The sequence below is a fragment of the Haliotis asinina genome, chromosome 11, assembly GCF_037392515.1.
Source record: "Haliotis asinina isolate JCU_RB_2024 chromosome 11, JCU_Hal_asi_v2, whole genome shotgun sequence".
NCBI lineage: Eukaryota > Metazoa > Mollusca > Gastropoda > Lepetellida > Haliotidae > Haliotis > Haliotis asinina.
Window position 1 is genome coordinate 2,835,978 of NC_090290.1, and position 12,752 is coordinate 2,848,729.

The window sequence follows — 12,752 nt, forward strand, 5'->3', positions numbered from 1 at the left end:
CGGCGTAAAACTAAACTTACTCACTCTCACTTGAAATGCATGTTGTGTGCCTACAACGACGGTACGGGCGGTCCATATTCTTGAGATTACTTTAATCCTATCGTCACGCCGGCCAAAAAGTGATTGTATGTTCCAATTCCTATTAATCGCTGTAGGACTGACAGCACAGCGAGTTAGACCAGAATGGTAAATATTGCAGACTTTCCTCCGACATAAAACTAATACCGTTCAGCATAGCCTTATATCCCTTATATCAACATAGCCTCACTCACGGTATCATAGAATTCTTGAACGTGCCTAAATATTAACAGAAAACACCTAACATTCCTCTATCCAATTGGATCACACCTTTTCATCCTTGAGCGTCTTCGACGACGCTTTTGCCGTTACTGTGAACGTGCCACAAATAACGGCACAACACATTACAGGACAACTAACCTCACGTTAATATGAGAGACAATTCTTCGGGAATACACTAAACACGTAGACCACAAACGCCCAGGGAAGAAATCAATAAATATTTGGTGACCTCCCGTTAATTAATTACTTGCTTTCAAGTGAATATGATCACGGCCCTAAACAGCCTTGACTTAACCAATCTGTCCTTGGCATCAATACTGATTCCAAGGGATGACTTGTTTCCTTAATATGTGGACAGTTCAAATATGTAATTACGAGATTAAAATAGCCTTAGAAACTGCCTGGATAGCAATTCGGAGATTCGATCCTTCTGTTTGATCTTCCGACAAGCTTGTGTATGTTTAACGGCTTGAGTGGAAGACTGTTTAATAATATACGTTGGTATATACAGTCAGGAAGGAGTAGTCATTAAATTAATCTGAATCAGAACATCAAATTGGTTTCTAAACGTATTAGAGTGCGTGTACTTAGTTTGTGTAAATGTTGTTCACAATGCTGTGTCATACTTTACGCTTCAACACGTGATTTCTATGTTTCGGATACAAGGTGAGTGAGTGTATGAGTGAATGAGTGAGTGAATGAGTGAGTGAATGAGTAAGCGAGTGGATTGGTGAGTGAATGGGAGGTGGGTGGGTGAGTGAGTGACTGCGTGAGTGGGTGACTGCGTGAGTGAGTCAGTGAGTAAGTGAACGGATGTGCCACAAAACAAAGACGTTCATGCAAATTCCACCTTGGTGATTTTCAGCAATCCATTCCTTAATAATATTCACCACTATCAGTTGCGCGAAGTGGAATCTGTTACCACGGTTCATCGTCCGATGGGTCACTGGCGTTGACGCTATTAATATACCGATGGCTGATATGCAACAGCTGGAGACATTTATCTCAGATAAAGTCACAAAATAAAACCCGTTCAATATTGATGAAAAATGTATGGCGAGCAGTGCATTGACGTAATCATGTATTGTTGCATCATTGGGCAATGATAAGAATATAGAGGTCAGGAATTATCTTATTATTTACTGATGTTATATACGGTCATGAAAATGCTTTGAAACGAAGGTCTTTTGAGCTCACCGCGTCTGTTCAAGCAAACCCGTAGTTGATAGTAAGAGCAAAGTGCCAAGTAAAGTAGTGTGACAACTTCTTCTGATAAGTCCCGAACTCGAAATGCAATGCTAATATTTACTGATGTATGCCGGTACACTCAACTCCTGAAGTCACGTTTGTCTAAATATGAATGATGATATTATCAAGAGTGATGTGTACAAATACTCACCGTCCCCTCGGGGATGAACTCCAGGACGCCGTGGTTGTTGGCGATGACGTCACTGGGCAGACCCAACCCTCTGAGAAATAGGTTGTCCCTCAGGATGGAGAGGGTGGCTCGAAACATGAATGACAGGAACAGGTTCAGGTGGACGATGTTCCTAGGACAATGCAGGCGTCTGGGAAAACATGGACGAATAGTCGGCTGACATGAGCGAGCCATTGATGGATTAACAATTTTCCTGATAAATAAGCGGACATGGGTTCCGTCTCAGGGGCTTTAATGAGCTTTGTAGGGTAACGAGGATCAGACTGTCTTGGTTTGCTTCCATTATTTTCGAACCGACCAGTCCTTGTTATACTCATAACGAGCCCGAGGGAGGGGCCAAAATCTACCATATTTTTAGGTCTGTTTGGGGCCGGGGAACTCGCGACCTTCAACTCTCCGGACGTACGGTCTAACCACCGCACCCCGTAGGCGGTCACATGATGCAAGAAATGTACATACCTGTGATACACGTCACAATACATGAAATGTACACCAGGTTACCTGAAATGTACATACCTGAAATATACCACGACAAAGACAGCGAAGGTGAGTGATGCCAGTGACAGCCCGTATCCAATATTGAACATGATGCGGATCCGAGCCAAGTGCTCCTGGAATACAGGAAGTAGATATTTATGAAGTCATTACGCCCCCAAACTTGACAGAGGAGAGAAAGGCATTTCAGTGAGTAAAGTTGTGCACCGTTTTTTGTACTATTCCTCAAACGTCATGTGTCTTGAAGTACACTGCCGGCAATATAAAGCATACTTGAATAGTAAATTTGACAAAAACATACAAGCGTTATCAAAAGTGTAAACACACTTATCTTTAAACACAGTCGCCGAAAGAGCGACAATAAATTGATGACTGCAGATATATGTATATGGAAATTACATTGTGGTAATGTCACTGTCTTGAGGGTTTATCATCGTCGAATATAAGTCGTTGGGCACCCAACACGGACGACAGGAACTCAGCTTTGTAAATGTATTTCGAAAGTGTATTGTTGCTCAATTTAAAGCCGCCATCAGCAATATTACAGCAATATGATGGCGGTCTGTTCCTAACTGTCGCGACCAGACAACCCACTGATAGTATATACTAAGAGGCGATAGCATAAGCATAGGTTGATTATGACTCATTCTCTACTGCATCATCATCCAGTCATTTAGGAATTTCATCAGTTTATAGATTGAAGCATGTATCTTATAGAATTTAGTTAACTGTACTGGGGAGTATGAAGGACAAACGATTTTATTATCCAGGTCGTCTTTTCACCAAGAAAACGTCTGCTCTAAAGCCTCGTGGGAACATCTGTGTTAAGTACAACCTAGTTACCATCTAATCCAGCAAAGCCCTTTCATCCTCTTTTGTCTTCAAAGCAGCCTACAGTAAAGATCAGATATTGTGCCACCACGCTGATTATAGGTCATCCCACCGCCATTGTTCTGGTTAACAGTCGATTATTTACAAATCGTAGAACCCTAGCGGGGTTTAGATGTGGAGTCGCTCCCCTTCATATAGAGACTGGGAGATACAAGAGTATGCATATCAACAGCCAGCTGTGGTAATTTTAGGGATCTTAATGATTTACAGAAAATGTGTTTTATCCCTTCCAGCCGAACTGTGTTGTAAGAGTGTGCCAAAACCTCTGTGTGTGTCTTATATTACTAACAAGAAAGAGTGCTTTATATGACTCTGGTTATCTTTCTGGTGGATCTATCTATCTATCTATCTATCTATCTATCTATCTATCTATCTATCTATCTATCTATCTATCTATCACCAGTTATCTTTGCTAGCGGTATGCGAGTTTCAAGGTGACCTTAATCCAAGAAACTCAGTACCACACGTTGGTCTCTAACTCTTGTTTCGTACTTGTACGAGAGACACCATAATAATCCTAATCAAGCAGGACTAGTGTTGGGTTCATTTTGACCGTTGTTAGAGTCGTGTATCAGTATCTGATCCAGGCGTTCGTATACGACCACTTCTGGGGTTGTAAGATCGGTATTCTAGAAGTTGGAGAGTTGCATCTGAAGTATACACCTTTATGGATAACAGCCGCTTGTTTATTAGTAATATCACATACAGCGACCTTTTGGATGTATAATGGTGTAAGAATCTACATCAAGATGATGCTCTTTGCAGTAAACAGGAAACTGTCATACATAAAGGTGTATGCTTTATATTAAACCTGTGTGGTGTAGTAAATATACCACGTTCCGGAAAGTGTTTGGTGGATGGATCCCCAGTAGCGTTATATCACTCTACGTTAAAACGTCACCGCTTGCTACGTTGCCTCAATATGGGCCGGTTGATTAACTATATTAAACTGGGACATGGTAATCCTCTTGGCCTGCGGGAAGAAATAGATGTACGACCAGGCGTGTGCAACCAACCACCCATATAAAGTTACTTACAGTTATGTCGAATTTGAATGCACCTATGTACATACTTCGTGCTATCCGAGGTTCCAAGTAGTCGAAGAATGATGACAAAAGAAGGAAATATGTTACTTCGAGATAACCGTAAGTTCGAAACATCTGTGTCATCACATGTACACCTACACCCCGCTGTTTACACGCTGTAATCTTAAATATGTTACTTCGAGATAACCGTAAGTTCGAAACATCTGTGTCATCACATGTACACCTACACCCCGCTGTTTAAACGCTGTAATCTTAAATATGTCACTTCGAGATAACCGTAAGTTCGAAACATTTGTGTCATCACATGCACACCTACACCCCGCTGTTTAAACGCTGTAATCTTAAATATGTTACTTCGAGATAACCGTAAGTTCGAAACATCTGTGTCACCACATGCACACCTACACCCTTCTGTTTAAACGCTGTAATCTTAAACACGTTTTAACCTAGTTATACGCCACCTGAGACGTAGAGCATATTTTTAGAAACCATACGCATCACTTGTCTGACGTCACGAGGTGTCAGCTGCTGAAACTCAATTATTGACTTAGAGAAATATCGGGGATCCTACGATTATTAAGTGTTTTACAAATATAAAGATGATATGCTTAGTCCCAACACGAGTGGTAGAACTTGTAGTCTTAAACAAAGAAGTGCACTGAATGTTTGTTTTGATCGAATGCACTATAAGTCCACAAGCATATCGATTTCTTTGATTTACTTTCCCCAGCAGGAATCACGCATCAGGACTGATTGATTGTGACTTGAGGCAAGAACAGAACTGCCTATGTGTTTATGGAACTCTAAATGAGGATTAGCTGAGATATCTAGACACAAGACTTCGTCATCAGTTCAGACTGGACAATAAATTGTGTCTTAACTCGAGTGGTTTAACATTGATCACTCAGAAGGTTTCTAGGGGCAGATGATAGGTCATTCTCTTATTTTCAGTAAACAAAATCTGAGCGCTGAAGTACTGCACGTTTTCATCGGACACTGCCTACCATCAATCGATGGCAGTTCTTAAATATCTAGCATAGATAATATATCCAGCATAGCAAATCATACTCACATTTTTTTCTGAAGCAGTAAATATCTAAAATCTCCATCACTTCAGGCCTCCACCCGACCTGATGCAGACCTATCGTCATACATGTGATAGACACTCACTCACTCACTCACTTATTATTATTTTACTATTAGGTAGTAACAAAGATATCCCAGCACTGAAATAATCGTAACACATATCCTTTAAACATATACTTTATAGTTGCAGTGTTTTAAACATTTTGAGGAACAGCACCAAAGCTACATAAACACCAAAACGTTGCCAACCACATGACCCGAGCACACCAAGCACGTGACCTTGAATGACGTCAATACCTTCAACCTGTGGCACCTAATACCTTGGATTAATTAGCGGAAAAAGAAACCTGACGAACAATAGCATCAATTTGCTGAAACCAGGGGGTGTGAATCATGATGGGCCAAACAATCACGTGTGCCAGGACAGATACAGAGAGGCTTTAAAACCGTTACTTACGTCCACTGTTTACACGGGGTAACGGGTGACCTCCGACGTCGACAGCGTCATTAGCAGAATACGGTAACTGTATAAATCATGATTCACTTCAGTTCATTTCCGTAGGGACTGGATTTAATTTATGAGTGTTAGGTACTTATTCAATATTCTGCTATTACAATGAATGAGTCGGACGTTGTTCACACATGTCCTGAACAGCGAACACCTGCAGCTGGCTTATTATAAAACAAAGACTAATAGTCTCAGAGGTTTGCTTCTATTGTGAAACTAAACTGAACAGATACGGCGAGGACAAAGCAGTCAGCGCAATCAATTCTGATCTGGGATTTGATTTAATTCCCTTGACCTGTTCCAATATCAATATAAATGTGTCAGCTATCCTTGTACTGCTCTTTTGTTTTTGGCAATCAAAAAGCAGTTGCCAGAAGTTTCGGACCGTAATCGCTGTTCTACATACTTGTCTGCCATCGTCAAGCAGGTAGGAATCTTTGACTGTTACATTTGGATGAACCAAGTCATTATAATGTGCCGATATTTTATTCCAAAGGTCTTCCACGATAGTCTTTTCATAAATGTTTTAGCAGCACTTAGCCAGGGTATGCAACGTATAGAAACGAATGGCTCTATCAAAACAGGAGAAAATTCTTTAAAGCGTTAATTCTGAAGTTTGCTTTGTTTCCATATCTAACAAGAGTGATATTCTGGGTATAACCTTCCACTTTCAACCTTATTCATCTCGCAATGTTTCAAACAAAGGTCATCTGTTATGTGTTGCCTGTTGCTTTACGCCGCACTGAGCATTCCAGCGGTCTATAAATAATCGATTCCAGGGCAGAAAATCCAGTGATCAACAGCATGAGCATTAATATACTGGATACGGTGACAGGTATAAACAAGTCGTCAAGGCGACACCGTCGATCCCGTTAGTCGCCGTTCACAACAATTGTGGGTTGTTGATGACTAATTCTATTGTTTACAAAACGATTTCAGCACGGAGTTTCATTGGTTTGAAATTATAGTAATAACAATATGTCCTTTTACATAGCGCCAAACTCCCGATTCTTAAAACCCCGGTAGAAGTAAAGGCTGAAGCCTACTAAACAGATTTCCAACTTATAATTGTTGTTGTTTTTTTTTTACAGGCACCGTTGTAAATTAGTCCATGGGAGCAATTGTATCAGCTTGTATCAAAATAACTGAAACCTATGTCCTCAAAGCTAAAATTCTGATTCACTTTAGGTTAAAAGAATCACACCTGCTTGTGTCAACCACGTCAGCGAGCCTGACAACCTCATTCCGATATAGTCGCCTCGGACGACAAGCATGAGTTACTGAAGATCAGTTCTAACCCGGATCTTCACGCACCATATGTTCTTGCCGCATCCAAGGGTTTAAAGGTGGATGTTAAATATGACGCCATGCATGTGACTGGTGGCGGTAGTACTGGTTTGTAACCGCAGTTGTAAGCTTTGTTACGTCTTACTTCATTCGTCTGCTTTCTTGGTTCTAAGAAAGTGAATACAAGCGTTATCAATCCAGAAACAGACATGGCAATTCTGAACAGATCGATGATGGCGGATACAGGGAACACATGGCCAGTTCTCATCAATAAACTCCCTCTCTTGATATTGTTTGAAGAAAACACTGACTTCCGCTTATGCTTAAAAAGAGATATCACGTTCGTCATATGTTGTTCGTCAATGTCAACTCTTGATAATTAGCTTAATTGACTTCTTAATTGCATTTAAACACGGTACGTTATTCCTGGCACATATCTCGTCGACTAAAAGTGCAAAACCTTTCTCTAGTAATAAAACACAAGAAAACAAGTTTAGCTCCGATTGTCACATAAGGTTATATTTCTCTGAAGTACGGTTGAACAGTCTCTGAATTAACTTCGATAGAAGGGGAAATGTAAAATATTTGTTTTTCCTGTGCACTACAAAGAACATACACAGTTTCAAGTGTCACTTTCACGTAAAACGTTCACGTGATTAGATCAAATTGATGACGGTGCTAAGGCAGTACTATCAAAAGAACATATTTCCCCTCTGAACCTCCCTCCTAAAATTGGATCCCTTCTTTTTTACCTGGTGCCGTGTAGTAGTCCAGCAGTTAAGGCCTTCGGGCGTAACGCCGAAGATCCGGGTTCGATTCACCACATGGGCACAATGTGTGAATCCCATTTCTGGTATCTTTTGGATATTGCTGGAAAATTGGCGTAAATTCACTCACTCACATTTGTTTCTGTGGACGTTTCCTATTCTGGCAAGGTCATGAGTATGTGACTCAACTTTATCAAAAGGGATGACCCCAGGTATTCGCTAACCGGTCAGTGCTGCTTGTCCCTTACATACACATGATAACAAATCAGTTGTTTACCAGAACAAAATGGAAACACATCGCAGAGGTCAACATTTGGACTGACAACAGACATCACTGACACTATAACATTACTGACGTGCCATATTGGGAAACTTGGAACATGTCCACAAATAATTGATATGGGCAGGTATACTGAAGTACAAAAAAGTGCACGCATGATTTGTAGGGATTATTAATAACAGAAACAAAGCTGTAAAAGTGCTTTGATTGTGAATTCCAAGTTACAAATATAGTTTGAATATTGCCAAAACACCACAGCTATCCTTCACAAGACTGTGAGTGGGATTGATCAAATTCTTGTTGTTGAATCATACATGCATGTTAGGCGTCAACAGTACGACACACCGTCAAATGACGTTGAAGGTAGTATAAACGTTTAAAGGACCACTAAACTCATTTTTTGCTACCCTTTTTTATCACAGCATATGAAAGACTTTTGGTTAGTCATAAACGAAACACCATTTTTTAAAAAAAAAACAAAACAACTTGTGGTTAATTAATACCAAGCGCTTAACAGTTGCTAAAAAGCCGCCTGCTTCTCTCTCGCCCGCAAACGAAACCGCAGACAGGTTACGTAACTCTGTCGCCAGAGTCCTACAGTGACGTCATAGAAGGAACGATTTCCAGTTAAATGTATAGAAAAATTGTAGGAAGCTCGTCATTTTGCTGATTTCTCGACGTCACCAAAGCCATGCCGAATTGTTGTGTTGCAGTCAATTGTTCCTTGGGGTCGGATGGTGGTGTCACTATGCACAGATTGCCACCAGACTCCGTAGTTTGTGCTTAAATTAGTTGTTAGTGTGTGCGAAGTGAGCTTTGTGGAAGCCTGTGGTATATACTAAATCAGATGGTTCGCCCCCAACCACGCTTCCAGGATAGAAAATGGAGTTAACGTTTCATAGGGGTTATAAAATCAAGACTGCTTACTACACATTGCTGACCAAAAGGATTTTGCATGGATATATCGCTTTCTTCCTCAGAAACGAGGTTGTGGTCGAAGTGACAATATTTGTAATATTATATTGACCCCTTATATTGACCGCTTCCAAGAGTGAAATTGTTATGTTATAAGCAATGTCATGTAAAATCCTATTGTCCATCAATAAAATACATATTTTACTACCAGTAGAAAGTAATTTTGATTTTGTTAGTCGGTGAAAACAAACTTAAATAGCATTCATCCTCAGACAGGGCACCGCCATTTTTGAAAATCGTGAAGTCACGGGCGTTAGAATTATTGAGATTATGATTTGTTCTCATCAAGTTAGAAAATCAAAACTACTTTTTATTGGTAGTTAAATATGCATTTGAATCATGACCAAAAGAATTTTGCATGACACAACTTTTAACATAAGGACTTCTTCCAAGGAAGCAAGGTGGGGGTCGAAGTGACATTTATATTGCAAGCAATGTTATATTGACCTCCACCTCACTTCCAAGAGTGAATGCTTATGTTAAATCCTATTGTCCATCAATAAAATACATATTTTACTATCAGTAGAAATAATTGTCTCTGTGTACGTCGGCGAAAACAAGCTTAAATAGCATTCATCCCAAGACAGGGCGCCGCCATTTTTGAAAATCGTGAAGTCAAATCCATTTGAATTAATGAGATTATGTACAGTTTGTTCTCATCAAGTTAGAAAATCAAAACTACTTAAAAATCCATTTGAATCATTGCCAAAAGGAGTTTGCATGACACAACCTGTAACATAACCTAAGCGAGGTCGGGGTCGAAGTGAAAATACTGCGCGATAAATTTCTTCACTTGCTAAATTTACGTGGTTTGTAACGTTCACTCACCAGCATGTAGACACCTGTCAATATACGTCTTTATACTTGGTCTCATAATCCTCATTACCTTATAATCATACTTGCATGCATTTTGAAACTTAATAAAAAGAAGCGATCTGCGAATGTATAACAGGAATGTAATATGTAGACATTTCATAGTTTTCCTATATGAATCATAATTCGCACGCACGCCCAAGTGTATGTCGTCTGCATCATTACACTTAACGACGAAAACAATGATTCTGTTGATAGCTACGACAACTTATTTAAAAAAAATGCAAATATTAAAATTAAAGTTACAGGAGCAATGTCAGGCTATTGCCTTCTTCGACGAATGTATCCATCAATATCCACAAAAACAAGTGATATATAATTCATCTGCAGATTTCCCAAGTGATGTGTCTTTTAACAGTCTAATATACGAAAACGTGATGTATCGTTTCAGGTTTTTCACATTGCTGTATAGTTTCATTGGTTACCCAACATAGCACACCTGGCAACTAATTGCATAATGTGCGTCATTGTTTTTAAAAAGTTATTAAGTTAGCCAATAAGGAGAAACCAATCAATGTATTGGCGGTTAATCCTTTGAAAGAACTGTGTTGTTTTACATAGACACAGACACGACAGAGTGTATTCAGTATAGATTAGTAAATGTACATACATAAACACTACCTTTTGACAAATCCCCCATTAAATCCCCATAAAACTAATTAATCAATCAGCGTGTTATCGGTTAATCCTTTGATCGATCCAGACAAAAGAAATGCCAAATGGGGGTAATCTTTGTGGCGTTACCACTAATTATACCTGTTATAAATTCATTAACTGAGCATCAAGTGAATAATGACAAATAACGCGTAGGTCTATACCACCTAACACGGTTTACAACCTAGCGACACGAAGTGATTTTGACAGAATCGTCTATGAAAACAAGGGTTGTAACTCGAAAACTAGGCAAAGCAGGAGACAAAACTAAATGATAGTAGATTGTTAGAACATATAGCTTTCATTTTTCTCAACAGCTTTCGCGATTTCAGGTTTGTACAAACCTGTAAACGAAATAGTTTAACCCCTGAAATGTAGATGAATACTGCACAGACCCTCATTTCTATATCCACTATTACGTCACGGAAACGCGCCGCTCTGATTGGTTGAAATTTCGTTTGCGGTTGAGAATTGTGCACTGTTGACAAAAAGGTCGATTTAAGGTAATTAAAGATCGAAATGAGCAGTTTTAATGACGGGGTTTCATTTATAACGATGTCAGCAACTGATTTTGCATTTGTACCCTATTAGAGTATAAGTGACCTTTAATACACACACTAATATGCCAAGAATATGAGTGTTGTCAGGACGAGCTTTTAGACGACCGAAAATGTGTTTTGACCAGCGATAATGATAGAGCGTTTGCTGGCACTAATCACGTCATTTCCAGACTTAGATAACATACCGTAAACGTCAACGTGACACCATCAACAACAACAGCGTTGGATCATCGCATCTGCAAACACTGTGTGCTCTCGGAATCATCTCAGGACATACATCCAATTGTCAACGTGGACTTAATCGTATAAATAACAAGGAGAGTCTCTAGGACATGGGGTCCCAGGAAACGTCATTTCCGGGTACGATATCTGCATTGTTTACGCAACATTTGCACAATGTTTGCGACTGTAAGTCATAACCAAAAGATTTCTGTAAATATTCATCTCACGTCGTTGTGTGAAAATGATCCCAACGCAGAAAGTGTGTGCTTTCATTTTTACGTCAGTATATTTATTACCCGATTTTGGCAGACCTTCACAACGTCATTTTTTGCATTAACGAGTAATACAGGAATAAACTCTTAAAATGTATTACCGCAAATGTCGGGTCTGCTTTGACAGACTTGTCGGCATAGCAGTCCGTGTAGTTGGTCCACGTCCCATTGTAGATTGGGTTAACGAACCACTCCCCGGTATCTGTACATGCTCTGGTGGCACGTCCTGCAAGTATAATCAAAGCATGGCAAACGTGTGATACGGTTATAAAATAGATACTATATCCTATAACATTACAAAGTTATTCACATTATATGACATTCAAGAATAGCAAAATAACATAACCTTTTCTTTTATACTTTCACATAATTCACTACTAAATTTATAAAACCCGTTTGGTGCATACTCAGTAAATTTGAATAAATACACTGACGAGCAAAAGAAACTACACAGGTTGTGTTTCTTCCACTAAGATAAAAGCAACAAAACCATTTGATGAAATGTAAATATAATTTGAGGCAATACACTTGTCTTATCAGACAAAAAACATTGTAACAACAACCAGCGATGCACTGGTGAACACTGCAGGCAGTTCCAACGATGCTGGAGGCAATTCCACGCAACGCTCTGTTGATCCATATGTCAACAGCATGAAGTCGTCTTGTCACTGTGAATCGGCTCCTGCAGTGACCTAATGATATGACTGCTGATGACGTCACCGTCAACATCCGGTGAGCAGTATATCAATGATAGCGACCCTCTTGGGGCGTGGTGAGTCTGGGACATCCACTTCTGGGTCAATCACATGTCTGGCCTGTCATATCTAAAGGGTTAAACAGTCGTATTAGGTTTGCCTTGTGCATTTGCGCAACCCAGTGTCCGTGCAACATGGCTGTTGGAAGCACCCGCTTGGGGCATTTCTTTGGCCCATTCTCGTTACCCACGTCAACCGTGGCATTTCCTCGTGAGATTGTTAAGTGATTGTTCAGTATTTACGGCAAACAGGCTTTATTTCCTCTGTACGAAAAGTGAGTAAGTGAGTTTTACGCCGCTTTTAGCAATATTCCAGCACTATCACGGTGAGGAGAACAGAAAAT

The 12,752-nt window shown here is 39.9% G+C and overlaps 1 protein-coding gene across 1 annotated transcript in view; it reads right to left on the reverse strand.

Moving 5' to 3' along the window:
• Positions 1-12,752, reverse strand: part of LOC137256057 (secretin receptor-like) — an 81,551-nt gene that overhangs the window by 13,840 nt on the left and 54,959 nt on the right. The window contains exons 5-7 of the mRNA XM_067793738.1: positions 11,756-11,880; positions 2,255-2,349; positions 1,700-1,868 (exon numbers count right to left, since the gene is read on the reverse strand). Of these exons, the coding sequence (XP_067649839.1) occupies positions 1,700-1,868; positions 2,255-2,349; positions 11,756-11,880 (389 nt within the window). The remainder of the gene's footprint in view (positions 1-1,699; positions 1,869-2,254; positions 2,350-11,755; positions 11,881-12,752) is intronic.